The following is a 23231-nucleotide window of genomic DNA, read 5'->3' on the forward strand; positions in this document are numbered from 1 at the left end:
TCCATCCATCCATCCATCCATCCATCCACCCACCCACCCACCCACCTATCTATCTATCTATCTATCTATCTATCTATCTATCTATCTATCTATCTATCTATCTATCTATCTATCTATCTATCTATCTATCTATCTATCTATCTATCTATCTATCTATCTATCTATCTATCTATCTATCTATCTATCTATCTATCTATCTATCTATCTATCTATCTATCTATCTATCTATCTACGATTATAGTCTATGGTTGAAAAACTCAGCGCTGGACAGAGATCAAACTTGAGCAATGTTTGAATAGGAACGGGATACTTACACGTACATGTTTCATTCAGGACGAATTTGAATGTAACACAGTTGTGCGCTCTGTTGTGAGCTGCAGAGTGTGTCGATTGCTGTTATTTACTTTTTATTTTATTTTTCTAACGTACTCTAAGAAGTAATAATAATAATAATAATAGCAATGGATGATCAGGGATGCCCGAGGTGCAAGACGACTAAATACAGAAATCCATCTCTGAAGCTGATGGTCAATGTGTGTGGACACACGCTGTAAGTAACGTTACCTGCTGTCAGATTTCTACTTTAACCTGTACAGATCTTAAACCTTCATATATCCAGAAGTGAATCTTTTCTTAGTATTATTATTTGCATCTGGTTCGTTTTTGCTTGTGTATGTGCTCTAAGTTAACCAGGGCAGTATGTCAAGCTGTGAGTGCAGTAAGGTTAAACCGATGTTTTTACGACTTCTAACGTATGTTGCTCATCTGTTTGCGAGGCACTCCTGCAAAAAAAGTGTCCATGGTTTTAAACCATTAAACGGTTAAAGTCCCCGTGAAATCAAAATTGAACCTATTTACTTTGTTAGCGCATATTACTAGTCTTGTGGTGAACAATTAATCCGTGCAAGTAAAAATATATTTAAAAAATGTTTTACCTTGGTAATCTTTCATCAAAATCTGAAAAGTTACTTCCGGTCTGGAACGGTTTCTTTTTCTGATGACGTAGGTTTCACAGCTTGGGTGGGGAAACGCTTAACCACTCCCCTCAAACCGTTAGTTTGCTATGAGCGAGAGATGGAGAGGAGGAGCGCTAGAGTAAAACCCTGCCCTCTGTTCAATATTCCGTTTCACTTGGAAATACGTCACAGCACTGGAGAAAAATCGTTTGCAACTTCCGGTTCACGGGGACTTTAATGCTTCTACTAAAACCATAATAATTTAACATACAATGTCCTTCAAATAGTATAGTGTGTTATACTATTTTGATGTGCATGATCATAGATATAGTATAAAAACGCACAGTTTCTTAACAATAGTCTTAACAATAAGTAGCAACTATGGTATTTTTGCGAGAATAGTTTTCATGAAAAATGTGTTGAAGTCACCAGGAAACCAAAATGGACCATTCTTGTTTTATGGAATATTGCAGTAGGCCTATTCATTATTAAAAAAAAATCCACGTCTTTTAGATAATCTTTATGTAATGATTTAGAATGCATGTAAAACTGACATCTTTTCAACATCTATTTGACATCTGACAGGAAACGTCCTAAAGACGTATTGCAGATGAGCAAACGCTCTTAAAAATACGTCTTCCAAATGTAAACATCACATCAAATAAACTTGTTCTATCTGGGTATGCATTTCATGCTCACATTAAATAATACAGACAACAAAATAGATCAAACTAGCCATTTGGATCATGGGAGTAGTCATTCAGCCACAGACAACTGAACAGAAAGGGAGTAGTGTGTGGATCTCATGGGTGATGTGTGTCTGAAGACATGTGGCTCCTTGTGCTGTGGGTGTCCTTGACTTGTAAGGATTCACAGTGGACTGCTGCTGACCTTGGACTCAGAGACTGTATGAATATATTACACACTGATGACACACTGCTGGAGACAGTCCAGCACACACTCCCCTGCTCATTTCATGAGAGTTTACCTCTATACAGAACATAATGACTGTACCTAATATGATTAAATGCAGTTGAGAGAGTGGAAGAAGATATTAATACTGGTGTTTCTTCAACTATTTCAACTTTTGACCCGTTGGGGTTAAGAGAGATAATAAACTCTCTTACAGTTTTTCACGGTCAGTCATTTTTTTCAAACAGTCTTACCATTGTCTGACTAATATAAGTGCAATTGTCACAACTTGCATTGTCTGCAAAATGTAGTAACACATCACGGATGTAAAAATTTCATTCATGCTTTGAAACATAATTATTGATACGATTTTGATAACTAAATGGATCAGTTTGCATGTGTGTCATCACATAGTGAACTAACGTTTAGAAGTAGTGAAGAGTATAACTATTTCACTGAGAGTCAACTCTTCAGTTTTTATTGGCAAGCCATGTGCATTAGTTATAGAGTGGTGCATGACATCACTTTGTGGACCAAAATGCGGAAGCGCATTTTAGTACTTCCGGTTCCAATGTCAAATGATTCGTTTGATTCAATGATTCGTTCATTTTGAACAGGAGAGTGTTGCTCGAAATGAAGCATTAAGAAAAAAATGCTTTCTGACAAAGTTCTTTTCATAAAGTACTTTAGATATTTGCCATGTTTAAAGGGTATTCTCGCTCACATATTAATCGTCTGGTGTCTTTAAAGCCCGTTGAAGCTGCACTGAAACTCTAATTTGGTCCTTTAGCCGTTTGGTTCCCAATGAAGTCCATTATATGGAGAAAATCCTGAAATGTTTTCATCAAAAACCTTAATTTCTTTTCGACTGAAGAGAGAAAGACGTGGACATCTTGGATGAAATGGGTGTGAGTAAATTATCAGCAAAAGTTTTTTTTACAAGTGAACTACTCCTTTAAAGAAACACGTGTTTGTGACTCTTTAGCTGATCCTGAGTGTGTCCTTCTGGCCTGCTGCAGTGAAGAGGGAAGGGCACAGGTAGGTGTGTGTGAGAGATAGTTGATGAGAGGGACACAGGTAGCTTGTGTGTGTGTGTGAGAAATGCAATGGTTGGCAGATTTTATGTGTGCGTGATGGGGTTAGTTGTGCTGAGTTAGAGGAGTTTAGTAACCTCTCAACATGCTGACAAACACGGATCGGGAGAGGAGGAACGAGCAGGGAATGTCTAGCATTTATTCACATGAAAGTCTGTGTTCTTACTGTTTTGCAGGCTTTTTGAGCCAGTTCACTCTCTCACATGCCCACCTTATTCAGGTAATGGGTCAGGGAGAAGTATAGAGTCTATACCCTCTAAATTAATTTGGAAGTAAATAATAGAGATTCTTCAGGGAAAACCCAGGGCCTTAGGGCAGACATCAGCTGAGCCATGGTGTTGCATGATGCAATGGTTAATACACACATTCCTGACACTTTGAGGTTTACTGCTCATGTAGGTTTCACATATTCAGGTCTGTAATGTGTTTTGATCCCATTTCATGTATCAAAAAGGTGTGTAAGATTTAAATGTTTTTATTTTTAAGTCTCTTATACTTACCAAGGCTGCAATTATTTAATCAAAAAGAGTAATATTATGAAATATTATTATTACAATTTAAACATTATGTTGTGTTTGGGTCACTCATTTTGTTCTGAGGATGTTATTTTTTTCCGCAAATGTTAATGTTATCGCATGGGACTCAAACTTACAGTTTTTGCTCAGTCCTAAAATCAAACCTCTTCTAATTGAAAGAAAACTATTTAAGTTGACAAAAAGATTTGAATGAAGTTCAATGCGCAGGTTCGGTAGGAGCCTAAACATTCAGTCCTGTCAATCATTACACAGTAGACACCACGTCATCTCATTGACAAATTCTTCCTCCCCTTCTCCTCTAGTAAATGATCTCTATCCCTTTTATGCGCAATTCCATCATAGGGGGTTTCACTCGGAGCTCAAGCCAAGCCTTGGGTTCGAGCCTCCTGAAGGCTGAATGGGCAGACGAAATAGTGAATCAGTATATTTGGTGATAATATTAGGATGAGAGATTTATAAGCAATAGTCATTTTTGACTGTGAACACCACAAGTGTAACTTTATTCTATTTTGTACAAAATAAAGACATTTTAAAACAAACTTCCTGGTTAAACATTAAAGCACACCAGTGTGATAAACAGTGCAAATTTTGTTGAATATTGACACAATTATCTACATTTTTTTCACTCAAAAATGGCATAATCTTAGATGAATGAGGCATACGATCAATCAGTTCCAAAAAGAAATACAAAAAACTGTCCTAGTTGAAAGAAAACAAGATTTAATCCAATATTTAATGATAATATTGCATACGTGATTTACAAGCCATTTTTAGAAGGCTGGTCATTTTTGTCCAGGAATTAATAATTTAGTTTAGCCTATTTTAAAATGTTACTCCTGTGTTGGAAAAGCTGAATTATCATCAGCCATTACTTCAATTTTCAGTTTCACATGATCCTCCACCTTCTGATATCGTTTTTATATTCTGATTTGATGCTCAAGAAACTTTAATTTTTATTATCAATGCTGCTTTTTAGTTTTGTGGAATTCTTTGATCAATAGACAGTTCAAAAGTTATTTGAAATATGGTTTTTTGTAAAGCAGGTCAATATTACTTTTGTTTACTTTTTTGCATCCTTGCTAAATAAAAAAATAATTAAATTCATAAATAATTATTAATCTCCAACTTTTGCATGGTATTTTTTTTATCAAAACATATTTTTAAATGAATGTTATATTTTTTGAACATTTCTTTCTATTTAATTTCCCCTCTATAATTTTCTGTTCACCAGCAAAGATCGATTGCAGACAGTTTGTCCATTGTGTTATATACACTCCCTGTAATTTTTTTGTCTGGCACAAATCAGATTTTCAAAGAGCAAATTATTTTGAAAGCTGACAGAAAGAGAAGGGGGAATGAAAAGGAAAGTTAAACTGCTGAGTGGGAAATTTGTTTACTAAATATTTAGGAAATCTACTTGAAACTCAGCATTAGTTATATGCATAAATTCTGGGCAAGAAGTAACATTGGTTTCTAAGACACTCTGTACTTTGTCAGCCCCTAATGTGTATGTCTGCTTTGCCTCAAACCCATCCCATCATCACTCTATTATGATTGAATAAGACCACCACCCACACAAATATCAGGCCTGTTTTATCCATTAGTCGAATTTATGGTTCCTTTTGGAAATATGGCCAAATTTCACTCTCTGAAAGCAGTGAGATGATTGAAATGTGTGTTTGTGTGGAATCGCTTCTGAAGGTTTTTCCAGCAGATTTCACATTTCATTTCTGTTTATTTTGACTCTCTTTCAGCAGACCTTCTGCCAGTGTGAGTAAAATTTGTGTGTGTTTTTCAGGTGTGAGAGCTGTGTGGACATGCTGTTTGTCCGTGGCTCAGGTAACTGTGTGCAGTGTAACACTCCTCTCAGAAAGAGTAATTTCCGCGTGCAGCTTTTCGAAGATCCAGCCATCGACAAAGAGGTGGAGATCCGCAAGAAGGTTCTCAAAATGTATGTGTCTCTGCACGGATCCACTTAGGTTTTCTTAATGACTAATTATACTGTTTTAATAATGACGTGTCTTTGGTTTCTTTCAGTTACAATAAGAGGGAATTTGATTTTTCCACTCTGAAAGAATATAATGACTACCTGGAGCAGGTGGAGGACATTGGTGAGATATGGGAATATGACTAAACAAATGACATATATGTGATACATTGTTTTTTAAAATGTATTTCCTTGTGTGTCTGTCCAGTGTTTAACCTGACTAATAACGTAGATGTTGAAAGTACCAAGCAGATAATGGAGCAGTACCAGCGAGATAACAGAGACGTGATACAGAAAAACAAAGCCAAGCTGGTGAGTGTGTGTGCATGGTTCTGATTTCACAAGCGAGAACCTCTTTTAAACCGAAATCGATTATAGCAGAAATGAGAATATCTTCTGCTCCAGATGAGTGTTGTTACTCTTATAAAGTACTAGCTAAAAATTACATCTTCAACTGTGTAATTAGATAACTGTACTAATTACTCTGTCTAAAAAGTATTGGATTACTAGCCTGGCAAGTCAGACCCACATCAAGATGTTGAGTCTGGGAACTCACTATTGGCAGGGCTCAATCCGAGGGGCGGGATAAACGGATGTCTTTCAAATTCCCTCTGCACGCAATGATAGTGCTACAACCAACCAGAGTGTTTTCCCACCAGCGAAGCTAGTTGATAGATGAAACTTTTGCCATATCTAGTCAGCAAAACTGCAAACACATCTTCGTTTTTTTAAGAATGACTTACGTTTGATTGGCCTGACTAGAGTTCGTTTTTTTCCATCTCGAAAGCCAACGGAGAGTTGCTAGACCACCCTGGCTGCAAACTAAAATTTTCTGCCGCTATTGGATTACTTATTACTAATAACTCTCTAAATCCCATATCAATCTCCATCAGTTGAACAAAACAAAGATAGACACGAAACTGCATTTTTTATTATTTCAAATAAACAATATGTAATTGCATTAATTATTCTTGAACTGACCAAAGTGTGTAAAGGGAGAAGTTACATTCAAAACATAAATTTTAACATGTTGTTTTAGTTGTTTGATATAGAATTGTTGTATAGACGATACAGTATTTAATGCAATTACAGCAGAAGTAACTAATTAAATTAAACAGAAAATTAAGAGAAGTACATTGCTTTACTTTTTTCAAGGGAAAGGTAATAAGATAACTTAGTAATGAATTACACCCACCATGGCTCCAGATAGAGTTGAGACTTTATTGAGCGATTATCATCTGTTTTCTTTTCTTAGTCTTCATGAATGTCTTACAGTTGTTCACTGAAGGAATTGTGTTTCGTTTTTAACAATTACCATGCAATGCACTAAAAATGACAATAAATTTGACTTTGACTTTATTCCATTTGATCCCATAATGTATTATTGTCTGTTTGTTAGACACGTGAGCAGGAGGAGTTAGAAGAGCTGTTGTTACTGGAGCAGCAGGATTCAGAGCAGAGGAGACTGGAGACCCTGCAGGAGGAACAGAGACAACTACAGGCCAAGAGGAAAAACAAACAGGCCCTGCTGGATAAACTGGTACACAGTACAAACTTTAAAGTTGGCATGAAACAGAAGTGACATATATTTGACTGAAACGGCTTGTTGAACAAGAAAAAATGTAGGGCGGGACTTGATTTTGTCCGATCAGATCGCTGTGTAATTTGCTATTACTGTGATCTCACGTGTGACAGGTTGACAAGACATGTGCCCCTCCTTCCCACCACTATCCCTTCTTTACTATCAATTGAAGTGTCAAGTTTAAAAGAAAACCATTTCTTGAATGTTGTGTTTGTGTTTGCAGGAGAGCTCCAAGTTACCTGCGGCTGTGCTTTTGGCCCAACATAAAGATCGAGCCGCCCAACTGGAGAGCCAGATAGAAAAACAGAAACAAAACGTCAAACCAACAAACATCTTCTCCACTGGAATAATGATTGTGAGGAAACAACACACATACCTGCACACATACTGTCATTGGATTACATATTTAATCAAATGTATTAATGATTAATCAAATGAATCCTAGGATTTGATGAGAAAAGCCACCAAATGAAGGCTTATTATTTGTCATTATTAAATGTAATACATATATTTATTATATTATTAAATATAAGAAATATAAAAAATAGCCATTCTTAAATATAATAAAAATATGTATTCATAAAGAACTTATGTTATATATATAATTTATTTATATACTGTGGGGCCAAAAAATATTTAGTCAGCCACTGATTGTGCAAGTTCTCCTACTTAGAATGATGAGAGAGGTCTGCAAGATGCATTGTATCAGATACAAAATGAGAAAAAAAAAATCCAGGAAATCACATTGTAGGATTTTTAAAGAATTTATTTGTAAATTATGGTGAAAAATATATATTTGGTCACCCACAAACCAGCAAGATTTCTCACAGACCTGTAACTTCTTCTTTAAGAAGCTCTTCTGTCCTTTACTCATTAGTCTTTACCTGTATTATTGGCACCTGTTTGAACCCCTTATCTGTATAAAAGACACCTATCCACAGCCTCAAACAGTCACACTCCAAACTCAACCATGGCCAAGACCAAAGAGCTGTCGAAGGACACCAGAAAGAAAATTGTAGACCTGCACCAGGCTAGGAAGAGTGAAAAAATAAGCTGTGGGTGCAATTGTAAGAAAATGGAAGACATACAAGTCCACTGATAATCTCCCTCGATCTGGGGCTCCACGCAAGATCTCATCCTGGGGTCAAAATAATCATGAGAACATGAGCAAAAATCCCCGAACTACACAGAGGGACCTGATGAATGACCTGCAGAGAGCTGGGACCAAAGTAACAAAGGCTACCATCAGTAACACACTACACCGAGAGGGACTCAAATCCTGCAGTGCCAGGCGTGTCCCCCTGCTTAAACCAGTACATGTCCAGGCCCGTCTGATGTTTTCCAAAAAGTATATGGATGATCCAGAAGAGGATTGGGAGAATATCATGTGGTCAAAATAGAACTTTTTGGTTGAGGTAAAACCTCAACTCGTCGTGTTTGGAGGAAGAAGAATGCAGAGTCGTATCCCAAGAACACCATACCTACTGTGAAGCATGGGGGAGGAAACATCATGCTTTGGGGCTGTTTTTCTGCAAAGGGGACATGAACGGGGCCATGTATCGTGGTGATTTTAAGCCAAAACCTCCTTCCATCAGTGAGAGCCTTGAAGATGAAACGGGGCTGGGTCTTCCAGCATGACAATGATCCCAAACACACCGCCCGGGCAACAAAGGAGTGGCTCCGTAAAAAGCATTTCAAGGTCCTGGAGTGGCCTAGCCAGTCTCCAGACCTTAACCCCATAGAAAATTTGTGGAGAAAGTCTGTTTAACAAAAGTTGAACTTTTTTTATTGACCAAATACTTATTTTCCGCCATAATTTACAAACAAATTCTTAAATGAAAAGAAAATCCTACAATGTGATTTCCTGAATGTTTTTTTTCTCATTTTGTCTCTCATAGTTGAAGTGTACCTATGATGAAAATTACATTCTAAGTAGGAGAACTCTACAGTAGGAGAACTGACTAAATACTTTTGGCCCCACTGTAATTGTTAAATTTACATCCTAAACGCTATTCATTTGTTTATAAACATCTAATGTAGCATAACATGCACTGTTACCTGTGTAATATTCATCACATTATACATGTGCTCTAGCTTCCACACAGACACACCAACATGTTTATATTAGCCAGTGTTTGAGTATGACGTGGGAGTGTGTGTGTGTTTATATCATTTTGTGGTGCATCTATGTTGTAAAGCAGGTAAAACAGGTTTGTTCTTTAAAAAAAAAATCCCTTTAGCGGTCACTGCAAAGGACACAGACCTGAACCAACATGTCATGAATGTGTATGCAAACTTGGAGGAGGGGGAGCAATACATCTTAAAAACTGCCGTTTGAGAGAAAAAACAGAAACACCGCGCACAATTGTGTGTGCGTTTGTTTATCCAAGTGCATATGTTTCCACAAATGCGTCTTGTGGTTGGCATGAAGAGATGACTGGTGTGTATGTTGGCATGGATTTTAGTACAGGGAGGACAGTACTGGCAAAAAACTGTTTGTCAGCTTTAGATGGCTTTACACAACAAAGCAGGAGGCACGCTTATACAGTTATATTTAACACACAGATGTTTCTGAGCTGTGCAGTTAAGCAATGTGTGCGTCCGTCTGACTTTTTACAGGCATATTCATACACCGCATACATGTGGAGCGAGAGCCAGCAGGCTTTGAGATCAAAATAGTGCGTGTTACAGGGCATAGAGAGTGCATTGGCTCTCACACTTGTTACTTGAGCTCAGTTAATGCCAGCTGGAGGGTCCACAAAGCTCACTTTATCCCCATTGAACCTGTATGTGCGTTCACTAGTGTTACACGGTACATTCAGGACACTTTCTCAGTGCCTGATGGTTATTTAGCTGTGAATAGGACAAGATATTTCAGATCATGTGATTACGAATTTACGAGTACATTTTGTTGTATTTGTGAGTGTTAATGTACAGTGTGTGTGCTTTTGTCCCATGCAGAGCAGTGTGAGTGTGTGATCATTTTAAAATGTGCTGATCTGAGGTGTATGTGTGTGTGTGTGAAGGTCAGCAGAGGTGCTGATAGACAGTTTATATTTGTTGACCTTGGAGCGTCCTGAAGACTTGCATAGTCAGAGTCCCGATGCTCTCTCCCGGCTTGATCCCCATGTGAAACAGAAACCTTTAGCTGTTCTCTCACATTCCTCTCAATTTAACCATAAAAAAAACCTTATCAGAAATTTGTCCAGAACGCATTGTTTTATGAGGCTTTGTGAAAACTACTTTTGTGGACAATCTTTGTTTGGGGAGGTTTAGTATACTGTATAGTTTAGATTTAAAGCAGTGTTTCTCAACCTCACAAAACATCCAAAGGGGTGGACAAGATGAATTAATAAATTATTAATAAGCTATTTAAACAATCTAACTCTAAACTTGAAATCAAAATGTAAACGTTCGTTATTATATAATTTTCTTACTTGCATTACAATTACATTGGCAATACAAACTCTGAACATTAAATGCAAACCTATAATCATTTAATTAAATAATAAATATACAAAAAGTTAGCAATAATAATGTTACTAAATAAAGTTACTAAACCATATGCTTGGTCCACATCGAATTATCATGCTTATTTATATCTCTAATGAGGATCGGACTAACTTCGGTTGACAATAGCAAATAGTGATGTTGTTCCACGCAGAAAGAGAAGGCAGTTTTGCGCCACTTATTCCCTCAGCAGTCGGAACAAAATCAGGAAATGTATATTACACACATACTTAAGTGTTTTGTATTTAGAGATCCCTGTGGATTTTCCTAACCGCTGAGCCTGAACCGCAGAATTAACAGGAGAAAGAATAAAAAGATCATCTCTGTGTATTTAAATGAATTACCGCACAGTACACAATAATATAAGAATGTTTTTGTTGTTGTTGTTTCTCTTAGACCAACATCATCTCTTTCATTTTAAAAACATTCATTATATCTAGCCAAGTTTCACAGATAAGTTTCTCCTTACAGGAAATTCAAACGTCCTAAAATCAGATCAGTATGTGCGGAAGTAAACATGCACACACTCGCATCGCCGAAGCTCACAGGATCTTGTATTTACACTCAGTTATGCATTTCTTTTTTATTCCCCCCAAAAGTTACATTAAAATTAATTACAATTTCAGTCATTGTCCAAAATAAGCTCCAAAGTAAACTAAACTTTATTCTGATTATCAACTTGGACTGCTCTTTGTCCGAAATTGTGTACTGCGAGAGTACAAGATGATGTCAATTCAAGTCTTAAAGGTACAGTAACAAAAACTTTTTATTTTTTATTTTTATTCGATTTTAATTATGGTCAGTAATACTAAATTCTGACTGTTTTAATGCAAGAAACATGAATTATATATATGTTTTTTAATAAAAAACTACAGAATTGTTTATAGTTTAAGATTATTTATCTGTTTTGGAAACCGAGCCTTCTTTTGGTTTTCTTCCCACAATAAATATTGAGATGGAATGGTTTATAACAGAATTTTCCAAATCCACACATTCTGGTTGATACTTGTAGTTGAATGTTGGCAAGAAGCAAGACAAACACACCTCAGAGTCAGAAGTAATAACCCGTATTTGTTGGTTTGGTGAAGAAAATTATCACACCCACAGAATGAACGATCAAATGAGCCATTGCATCGTATTGCCTTTCCTGTGCCAGTCAAAATGTTCTGAGCCTCCCAAGACAGAAGTCTAGAATGCAGAACCAGGGAAGATAGTTTATTTTAATAATGTAAAATTCAAGTCCACCTCGTAAAATTATGTTTATTGTGTGTTAATGTTAAACATACGGACTGATTAACTGCCCAGCCAGGGGTGAGGTTAAAACGCTGGACGGCACTGAATGTCGAAATGCTGCAGATATATGATTGATTTGAACACAAGGCCCCGTTAAACAGCGTGTAACTGCTCGGAGTGAAACTCTGAATGCACAGACAACTGGAGGGGTGTTTCAGCTCAGGGATTTCCTTCCCTCTCCACCCCCTCACAGTAATGAAGATGGATCGAGCCAGCAGCTCTGTTTTAGAGGCGCTGGGGAGGGAATATATATATATATCTATAGTCACTCAACATGCACAGCATCAGCAGCATTTCTTTATATAAACACACACACTACACCTCAAATTAATGTTGAGTGCAGATGTTTAAAGATTTTTGAGTGGGTGTATGCAGTAGTGGTTTACTGTGATGTGTGTGTCAGATTTCTGAAGAGTTTTCCACTGGTATCAGGCTGTTGACAGGGTAATCTGTGATGGGATATATGTCTGTGTGTATGTGTTGACATGAAAATCTCAAGATTGTGTGAGATGTGAGTGAGTAAATTGGAACTGATTTTGTTATATTCACCATGGTTGCATTTATTGATTAAAAATACAGTAAAAACAGTAATACTGTAAGATATTATTACAATTTAAATGTACTGTTTTTTTTTTCTATTTTAATATATATTTTAAAATGTAATTTATTCCCGTGATTTATATCCCAGTCTTTAGTGTCACATGGTCCTTCAGAAATCATTGTGCTGATTTTTTTTTCAGGATTCTCTGATGAATAGAAAGGTAAAACAAAAACAGTATTTATTTGAAATGGAAATCTTTTGTAATATTATAAATGTCACTTTTGGTTGTTATGTCCTTGCTGAATAAAAGTATAATTTTTTTTTTATTAGTTTCTAAAAACTTAACTAAACCTAAACCTAACAAAATATCCGTGACTAAACCTAACTAAATATATATATATATATATATATTAAATGCTCACAAAGAGCATTAAATGTGAAGAGCTTCGGTGAAGAGATGAAAATGAGGGAACCAGGGAAGCAGCCTCCGAGCCATACTTTTATACGCTAATCCACACCCACTTTGGCGGGCTGTGGTGTGTAGTGGGCGCGAAGTGCCACCATTGGGCGTGACATCACGCCAGGCCCATTGGTAGGCTGCTGCAGTTGCCACGGAGCAGCCAATGAGCACTGCGTTGACAAAGAATGCAAAATTAAGGATGATTTTTAACTTCAATATTTCAAGAAAAGTGTCAACTTTACCCGTAGTGTAAACTAAACTTACGCAATACGAGATAACCTTTCGTAAGAGAAGTCCCCTCTCTATTGTTCATTTTCTCCCTCCATTTATTTGTATCTCTGTTTTGCGCTCTTTTTCTTTATTTTTTTTCTCTTTGTTATGTCTTCCTTTATTTTACTTTGCTGTTTTGTTGCTGTTTAAATGCATGCAGTACTTTCAGGCCAAAATAAAGAGAAGCTCTCCCATGGAAATTCCCTCCACACTCACACTCCCTCCTTGCTGTGGTTTCTGTCTGTCTCCAGCAAGTTCAGTCTCCCGTGTGTGTGTGTGTGTGTGTTGGCAGTGAGTGATGTTGTCATACATCTTTAGATCCCCTGCTTGGATCTGGATCCATAGAGGGATGTGTGTTTGTTGGAGCTAATGCATTTATGTGTGCGACTTCATCTTAGACAAAATGTCTGTTAGTTTTGTTTAAATGAGGTCATCTACATGAAATGAGAGTTAAATACTCTCAACTCAAATGGTAGTAAGTAAAACTATAATCTGAAATACATAGAGTAAGATAAAAAGTTAGGTATCAGAAAATGTAACAAAAAGTAATATATTTTGAATGGAACATTTTAAGCATTTAAAAAAATTACTATGCATAAAATGTACCTACTTCCTAGATAGTTGTCATCAGAAATCACACTTGTCTCTGTTATGGCCCTGTAAAACAAGTGTGAAGGGAGCAGCCCATGCCTTTTTAGCCTATCAGAAGTGATCTCTGCTTGTCAGTCAATGCATGTGTTCGGGTTGGAGGGTGGGGTTTTGGAGTGCATCTATTTAAAATTTTGTTTTTATTACAAAACATTTTAAAATGAACATTTTAAATGGCAAAATCTGTCGTGCTAAAATAGTTGTTTTTCTATCTGTATCTTTCCTTTAGGGTCAGACCGTGTCTTTGGCATCCGTGTCACGTGTGGAGGAGGTGTTGTACGTCTATCAGCCCGTGTACATAGACACATACGGGCCACCCGTTCCAGAACTGGATCAGTTGGGCAGACAAGGGTAAGAATCACTTGCATTTTGTAATATATTATATTTTGTGCTGTCAAATGATTAAAATATTTAATTGTGATTAATCGCTTTATTGTCATAGTTAACTCGCAATTGCGGAGAATTCGCATCAGCTGTGTGCTTGGCCATTAAGTGGTATTTCAGACTTGACGTGCTGCGATGATAGCTCAGTTCACAACTACAAAACACACAGATAACTTTGGTCTTGTCAATGGAACCATTTGGCAACTTTTTAAAAGTAAACTTTCCATTCAGAATCTTATTGGCATTCATTTCGCCATCTTGCGCTCGCAATCCACTCAAAACGTAACACTAGTTACTCTTTAGCCGGCGTGGTAATTGCGCGGTTAAAAAATTGACACTGTTAAAATGGGTTTGCGTTAACTCAATTAATAATTATATTATAGTATATTATTATTATATTATATTATATTTGTAACTTAAAAGCTAAATTACATTTCTCACTTGCGAGGTAATAACGTCTCTCTCTCTCTCTCTCTCTCTCTCTCTCTCTCTCTCTCTCTCTCTCTCTCTCTCTCTCTCTCTCTCTAATAACTGTGTAAGTCTACCATTAATGGCTCAAGCCTACGTTAGCTCTAAAATTATGTTTTGGATGGAATTAGCAATGGAGGTCAAATTAGTCATGCACACAAGAGCATTTTAAGGACAAAAACTTGACAAATGTTTTGAAATACAACATCTAAACTATGTCTTGAGGTGTGGTAACTGTAGTATACGCGGAATAATTGATTCCAGTCTGCTGAATTTTTCGAAAATAATGCCCACCTCGGGTGTGCATAATTTTTTAATAATTTAAAGGCTCTTCATCAATTATTCTTTATGTTATTTTATATTATTAAATCTGTATGTTAGTAAATTATTGGGCAATGAAGAACAGACTACATTTAATTACATTTTTTTATTTTTTTATTCATGGATACGGTTATTTTTTCTTTATGTACCTTCTCTCTCCTTTCTGTCAGAGAGAATGCATGAGAATGCATTTGACAGAGATAAATGACCTCTTATTCAAACAAATAAACCACATCTCCCATGGTGCATTGCTCCCAGGATAAACAGGAAGTCTGCTGACATTTTTGCAATGCTTGCAGTTTCACGCTTCACTTAAGTTTGACTTTCTCTGTAAGACACACTCTCGCTCTTTTCAAACCCACACTGTCTTTGAAGCTATATTAGTGATAGGCAGCATTAATGCTGTGATTTTCATTTCATATTTACTATACCCTATAGGGTATTATATTAGGTTATACCCAGGGGCGGCTCGCCCATAGAGGGCGCTGGGGCGCCGCCCTCCCTCCGACCTGTCTGTCTGTTTTTTTAATATATATTAAAATTTATCATTTCGAAAAATAATCTGTGTTAATTATATGCTAATAATGGTTTTACTTTGAAAAGTGTTTTGAACTCACCAGAATGATATTTGCATTCACTTTCGTTACTTTTATCATGTTGGTGTAGTAGTATAGCCAATAGGCTGTCTTCTCAGGGCGCCAGTTCGCTCAGCCCCACAGTGCTGGAATTTAAGCCAATGGTTCCCCGGTTGCTATGCAAAAAAGTTTATATTTCGCCAATCAGCGTCGTCAAATTTTATGGTTTAGGGGCGCTGAAAATATCGCCCACAGTATCAGATTAGGGGAGTGCACCGTGCACGCGCATCACGGGACATTTTTACCTCAGATGAGAGCAGAATGGCAGCGCCAGTGACGTCGAGTGGAAATAATGTAAAGTAAGTCGTGGGAATTGACCTGTCTGTCTCTGTCACTCACTCACTCACACACACATAAACACTGTTTCACACACATTTGATATTAAAATAGTTATAGGAATATTAATACCTGTGTGTTTGCTTTGTTTTTGATGTTTTTAAGTTCTGAGCTGGATTACTGTGTTTCATACTAGTTAAAATCAACTTTATTCTCATACTTGGGTGTTACCCTTGTCCCACCCTCTCTTTCAGAGCCTTTTCTCTCTCTCTTTCTCTAGTATCAACACATTGTTATCCATTATCCAATTGTCAATTTGTCAAAAATATGTAGTCTACAGCTGGGGATTGATTAAACTAGATTGTTGTATTACCTATTATTTTTTGTATTAACTATATTATAATTTATCAATATTATGCGTTTTCACTTTTTCTGTCAGCACACAGAGCATAATAAACATGCAACTTGTTCATTATCATTAACTGTCAAACTGTTATTATTATTATTCTATTATTTGACCATTGGTATTGACTGGTTTAAGTTATTTTATTGGTAGGCTATAGGTAAGGGCAAAACAGTATTTTTTTCTTCATTTATATTGTTGAAAACTAGTGAATGGTAATTGATGGTATAATGAACAGAGTTAAGTTAAGATTATGTTAATATAACTAAATCTAAATTATTTTAAGACTTATTGACCCATGTAAGTTTGCTAAGGCCCCCTAGTGGGCCTTAGGCCTAAAATGCACCAGAATGCAGGAAATCACATCTACTAAATTCAAAATTTTTTGGGGGGGGGACCCCCAGACCCCCCTCTTATTCAGCCCCCCCTCCAATATTTTTCACCAGCCGCCACTGGTTATACCCTATAATAATTTCTTAATAATCTCAACAAATCTGCTCCCATAAGAAAACCCATGCCATAATAAATAATTTGATAATAATTATAATTTGATAATAATTTGAATTTGATCAGTCTACTAATGACTACACTCTTAGAAGAAAAGGTTCTTTATAGATCCTTGCTTCATATATAGAGCCTCTTAGGAGTCAATGTTATGAATTGAGATTGAATTTTAATTAATACATTTAAAAAAAAAATTTAATTTAAGTTAAATTAAATGTATCACTAGAAAAAGTTTAAATAACCTGTTAAACATGAAAGTATAATGCGGTAATTTAAGACATTTTATATATAAACTTTTTGGCATACAATTTTAAATTGAGTCCAGAATCCTATGGTTCTTTACAGACCTTTTTAGTGTAGTATTAAAGGGATAGATCACAAACATGAAAATTGACGGAATGTTTGCTTTTTGGGTGAACTACACCTATACCTGAACTATATAAATTGTTTTGGAGGACAAAATTATTGTGTGTGCGCTTTTAGTCTATGGGGCAAAAATGTAACGGTTGCCTCTCAGACTTTCATTCTAAGTGCGTTTCTGTCACAGATGCTGTTGACAAAGCTTAACTTCTATTGAACTCACACACAGATAGATACACTGGAATTTGCATCTTATGATGTGGTTTGAGCTGAAAGGCAGAAGACAAGAGAAGAAAAAGAGTGAGGGTTATGAAAAGAGACGATAGGGTGGATCACTCTCTTTGTTTCTTTTTCCTCCGTCGCTCTGAAATCTCTGTTTTTGCATCAAAGAATTTGACCAGCTTCAGGCTTTTGAAGTCGAGAGCGGACAAGACTCTCGAAGTGTTTGTGTGTGTGTGAGGTTGACAGAGAGACAGATTGTTTTTTGCTATTTGTCTTAGTGTGTTTTGACAGCGAGTTATTGGAGATTTATGTTGGACTGGTTTGTGTTTTTGGAGGGTCATGTATGTATTCACTTCCTCCTCCTCCCCCCGGGGGCGAACCCCGTCCTATGTGTCCGTCCCTGTTCTGTACCTGTATAAATACAGATTGGGTGGGGCGTTTTATTAAAGACAGCTGTGTGTGTGTCTTGAAAGGAGGTGATTGGGTTGAAGTTTCCTTTTCTCCACACACACAGTTTTCAAGTGCAGTCAGTCGCCTTTATGTATATGTGTGTTGTATGAGTAAAGGAATAGTTTGTCCCCCCAGGTTTTGAGAAATAACAATGCCCCTCTACTCTTACAATGTTACATAAAAATACATTTCAAAGTTTGGCTGTACAAGGCCCCTTTGATGGATCCGTAATCTTCCATTCAAACACTCTCGGGACACACACATTTTCAGTCGGTGTTGAGTGATGTCTCCGGTGAGTTTGGAGGCATGTCTGCAGAGTTTTGGATAACCTAATAAGTTTAAGAGACATTAGTTATTGGACAGGACAGAACTTGTCTGTGTTTATATTATTTGGGTGTTGTTAAACTTTTGAAATAACATTATTTTCAAGTTTAATGAAGAGTTTATTCTAATGAATTGGTGAGTTTCAGAAATGCTCAGTAAAATTTCTTTCAGGCAATGAAAAAACATGCTTTCATCGCCATTCCAATGTTTAGACTATAGAAACACACTTTGCCATACAGGAAGTCATCATGTGCCAGACAGGAAGTAATCCATCAGCAGGTCAAAAGAGGAAGCGTGTGTGGACAGGGTCAGTAGCTTTATTGTGTTTTTCAACATAAATCTGGTTGATTTGTGTTTATTTCACTAATAAACTACAAGAGATATTGTGAATATAGTCATTTCAAACAGTTAAAACCTTTTCAAAATGTATTACTTAGTAACAATATTAAGCATACATTTTGATCAGACATTATTTTTTATAGTTATTATTCATTAAGTGTCTTTATTCTATTAGAAGATCTAGTTCATGACATATAAACCTACCTAGTTTTTTAGTATGCTTTACATTAAGTGGTGGGTTGTCCAGACCGTCTGTTTTATAAAATACTTGCCATTTCTAAAGTGAATTAGTTCCTACTGTAAGAATGTGGGGTTAGAAGGGTCAATGACTGCAGACACGTCTTCCATCCATCCCTCCGTCTCTCGGTCGGAAAGTTTTTTTTTCTTTGGAAACTGCATTTTTTTGAGGCAGAGCCTGATTTGAAATTTGCATATGCAAACAAGCCTAAAACAAAGATTCTGGCCTTGGCTTCAGGAGTAAATTTGGCTTGCAAATGGATCCATTTTCTGAGGTAGCAAGAAAGAGTTAAACTTTAAAACCATACCCTGAGGGTAGATAATGGATAATGGGTGGATTAACTAAACTTGTTCACCTTCTTTCTTTCTTCTCTGTCTCTCAATCAATCCACAGATTTGAGTGAATTTTGCATTTCACCATTGGTGTGGCTTTTCCTTTGTGCAAGGAATGCTCACAAACATGACCTCTTAAGCATGTGTTTTCATTAGCCTCATTCTCTTTTCAGCATAAACCATGATTTGTGTCTTCATGGATTTCTGACACACGCTGCCTTTGTAAACAGCAATGTACCTTTGGACCAGTAGGTTTTAATGATGCATTATGCCCTGGAGGATCCCGGGTCAACTCCTGGCTCCTGCATAGATGAGTTTGCTCTCTGAACTCTGATGAGGATATTTGTGTTGTGGATGAGTTGTAGTTTGGTTTATGTGTGTCTGACATAGCAGTGTGGGCAACCAGATCTGTTGTGAGGAATGTGTGTGACACTGACCCTGTTAAAATGACAGATTGGACAGCAGCTGCTTGAGAGTTCCCTCCCTTTTTTTTTTGTTTTTTTTTTTGAGGGGAACATTTCTGTGCTGAATCCTGTACTCGGAAAGACTTTGACACACACACACACACCTATTAGGTATTCAAGGCTGGCATAAAACACAGATCCCACTGACAGAACGTGCACACACCATCATCATCTCCACAGTGTGTGATCACTACTAAAAACACTGTTATGTCTCCACTCATGTCAACATTTCAATCCCGATATCATCCATTTGACTACATGTGCAATGTCGACAAAATGTCCGTCTTATGAAGGATATATCAGAGAGCTTGAGTCTAGGGATGGGCAACGATTAATCCAAAATAAAAGTTTGTGTTTACATGATATATGTGTGTGTGGTGTGTATAATTATTTTGTATACTAACACATGCATGTATATATTTAAGAAAAATGTTCTTAATATATCAAATATTTACATTTATACATAATATTAATTATGTATAAATATATATATATATAGTATATACATGCAAATATTTCTTAAATATATACATGCATGTTGGTGTATTTATATATACAAAATAATTATACACACCACACACACATATATTACGTAAACACAAACTTTTATTTTGGATGCGGTTAATCGCGATTAATCGTTGCTCATCCCTACGTCAGACAGCCAGTAAAATCCTCCCAAAGATTTTAGTGATTGTCCAAACCCTCGCATTAGTCACTTCTCAAACAACCTTCCAATTTTCTTCTAAAACTTTTCTTCTGTTCGGTGTGACTGTTTCATTCATGTCAAATATATGAATTATTATTAATTATTTTAATTACCAAACAAATACACAGCTGCTGTTAAAAATGTGGAACCAGTAAGGTTAAAAAAAAAAAATACTTTTATTTATTTAGTTCTACATTGTTACAAAATACTTTTGAAAAAGGTTTCCACAAAAATAATAAGCTGGACAAACTGTGTTCAATATTGATGTTTTTTTGGTTGTTTTTCATAATTTGTATTTTTAAATATGTAAGGGATAGAGGACGTATGTAAGACAACATGAAGGCAAAGCACCACCCAATGTCCAAATCATTTAATGCACAGCTAGCCGTGGATTATCCCGCTTATACCATGGCTATTTGCCAGCATTGGCAACTTAAAGCTGTTATTGATGTCTGCAGGTTAATATTTAATCGGAAGGGGAAATATGGCGGTTATTTTCTTTGTTAGATCTAGCATTCTGCCTGCTTTGAATCGGACACAGAGATAAAGTAATGCGTAAAATTACATTTATTTGAATGACTGTATTATAGCATTTATTTGAATTAGTGAGTGAGAGAGAGATAAGAGATGCTTGTGTGAAATATCTTCGTCTATTCAGCATCTCTCCCTACCAACAATAAAGCTGTGAATTTAACTACCTCAAAACCATCAATGTTACTGAGAAATAATATAATGTAGCGATTCAGTATTAAATGTGTGCGCAGTGCAAACTCCCGTGTGATGTATGCGTGTGTGTGCTCCAATAAAAACATAATGTATTATGGTGATTAAAATGACTGGACATTAAACTATGACTACCTGTGCATTAAACGGTTTTGTGGCACACCTTCCAGCCAATCAGTATTGAGTATCAGACAAACCATGGTATAACTTAAAATAGAAAACAGTGATTTTAAATGGCTATACTATTTTACAGTATTGCTGTGTTTTATTGTATTTGTGATAAAAATAAAATGCCTTGACGGATATAAAAGCGTCTTTAAAAAACAATCATTTGAAGTTTTGAACAGTTGTGTACGATTTTTAATATTTGGTCGCAAACAAGCTAGATGCATTTATTAACTGTTTTATTACTGTTATGCATTTTTGTTTGCTTGTTTTCTATTGCTGTATTGTCCCATGTTTTTAACAGTTTTGCTAAAATGTTTGTCACAATTATTTAAAATGGCCCTTATAGTGTTAAGTTTATCAATCTGAGGTGGACAAACAACATTGTCAGAAGGTCAAGACTTTCATGTTGACTCTTTGTTATGTTTTAGTTTCAAACACCATTTTGTTCTCTTTTCTTTGTAAAGATCCAAAATTCTTATAATTTTTTGTTGCATGTCATTTCTTTCCATTTTGTTGTTCTTAAGTTTTCTGTTATTGTTCTGTTAAGCAATGCTTTCTTGACATGATTGTCTTAAATATAAGTACTTTGGGCAAAACTAAAAGCGAAAGAATCCGGATAAATGTGATGACTGATTCACTTGTGGAATTATGCGTGTGGTTTGTGGATTAATGATGGAGAGGCATTCTGTGTGCATTAGCTCATGGTCCAGCGCTTCAGTAATCTCTGTTTGTTTAGAAAACGTGTGAAGCTGAGAGGAGCTTAAGTGTTTCTGATGATACCTGACCCCCTCGATCTCTTTCCATCGTTCTCTTCCTCTCACTGTAGTATCAGTTTACATGTAATTTTCAGTTCTCTCATAATGAATGGCCGCTGTGGACTCCAGCTGCTGGAGTGTTTTGAGGGTTCTGCTGGGTTAGTGTGAGATCGCAGAGTCTCACCCACAAGCATTAGGTTTCTGATACCTTTGTGGTTTGTGGGTAACGGGCAGTTGTCGATTTGGTGAAAAATATATGGATAAAGAAATTAAATATGTGATCTATTGTAATATTAATATTTTAGTTATGTAAAGCAACTACATTCTTACATATTTTGTGGCTTAAAGGGAAAGTTCACCCAAAAATTACAATTCTGTAAATTAAAAAAAAATTCTACTTCAAATAAATCCTGTTATTTTGAGCTTTTCTTTTCTGCACTGTTTTCAACATTGATAATAATAAGAAATATTTCTTGAGCAACAAATCAGCATTTTAGAATAATTTCAGAAGGAAATTTATATATATATATATATATATATATATATAAACTGTCACAGGAATAAATTACATTTTAAAATTTATTAAATATGAACATTTATTTAAATTATAATATTTCACAATAATACTGTTTTTACTGTAAATCCAGCCTGGGTGAGCATAATAGATTTTCTTTAAAAATTTTACGATCTTACCGACCCACACTTTTAATGGTAGTGTTTATTATATTACATAATTTACACGAAGTATAATTCTAGTAACTACAGTTGACATTTTATTTAAAAAAAATTTTTTTATCTTGTCCTTGTGAAATCCATGAATGTAAAACAACAGAGCTGCTCCCTCTAGAGGATTAACCAGATTATACTCAAAGCCATTATTGTGGAAACTACTGTTAAACCCTTCCCTGTTATAGCTAATCGCCCTCTCTGTGTGCAGGTATCTGAATCATGTGCGTACAGCGTCCCCTCAGGATCAGGCTGGTGGTTATACATCAGGACTGGCCTGCCATCGTGCCATCCAGGACGCTTTCAGTGGCCTCTTCCCCCGGTGATTTTACAAAACTAGAGTCACTTCCACACCACCTGTTCATCAGTCTACCTAAAGACTCACTCACAAGCACAGAGAAATTCTGTGAGTGTTTGGATGCATGGGAAAGATTCCTGTGAAGGACTTTGTGAATGCAGCCCCTCCAGAAGGCCAGGTTCAGAATACTATGAAGTTTATGTTGACATAACCATAAACAAGCTTTAATAGGTGTACAGATATTTTTGTTGATCAGTTTTGTTATTTTTGTAATGCTGCTTCAGTTAAATAAACAACACAAATTATTTGTGTCAATGTTGGTTGCGTGATCGTCTCAAAGAAATGC

General features: G+C 36.2%; 1 protein-coding gene across 1 annotated transcript; it reads left to right on the forward strand.

The window, feature by feature from the left end:
• Positions 1–321: 321 nt before the first annotated feature.
• On the forward strand, positions 322–23200 carry mnat1 (MNAT1 component of CDK activating kinase). Its single transcript, XM_039671979.2, has 8 exons — positions 322–550; positions 5297–5449; positions 5536–5609; positions 5694–5797; positions 6885–7025; positions 7291–7422; positions 14019–14140; positions 22799–23200. The coding sequence occupies exons 1-8, from the start codon at positions 462–464 to the stop codon at positions 22911–22913; spliced, it is 930 nt and encodes a 309-aa protein (XP_039527913.1). The 5' UTR covers positions 322–461; the 3' UTR covers positions 22914–23200.
• Positions 23201–23231: the final 31 nt, after the last annotated feature.

The sequence above is a fragment of the Pimephales promelas genome, chromosome 11 (assembly GCF_988280905.1).
Source record: "Pimephales promelas chromosome 11, fPimPro1.hap1.1, whole genome shotgun sequence".
In the NCBI taxonomy this organism is placed as follows: Eukaryota; Metazoa; Chordata; class Actinopteri; order Cypriniformes; family Leuciscidae; genus Pimephales; species Pimephales promelas.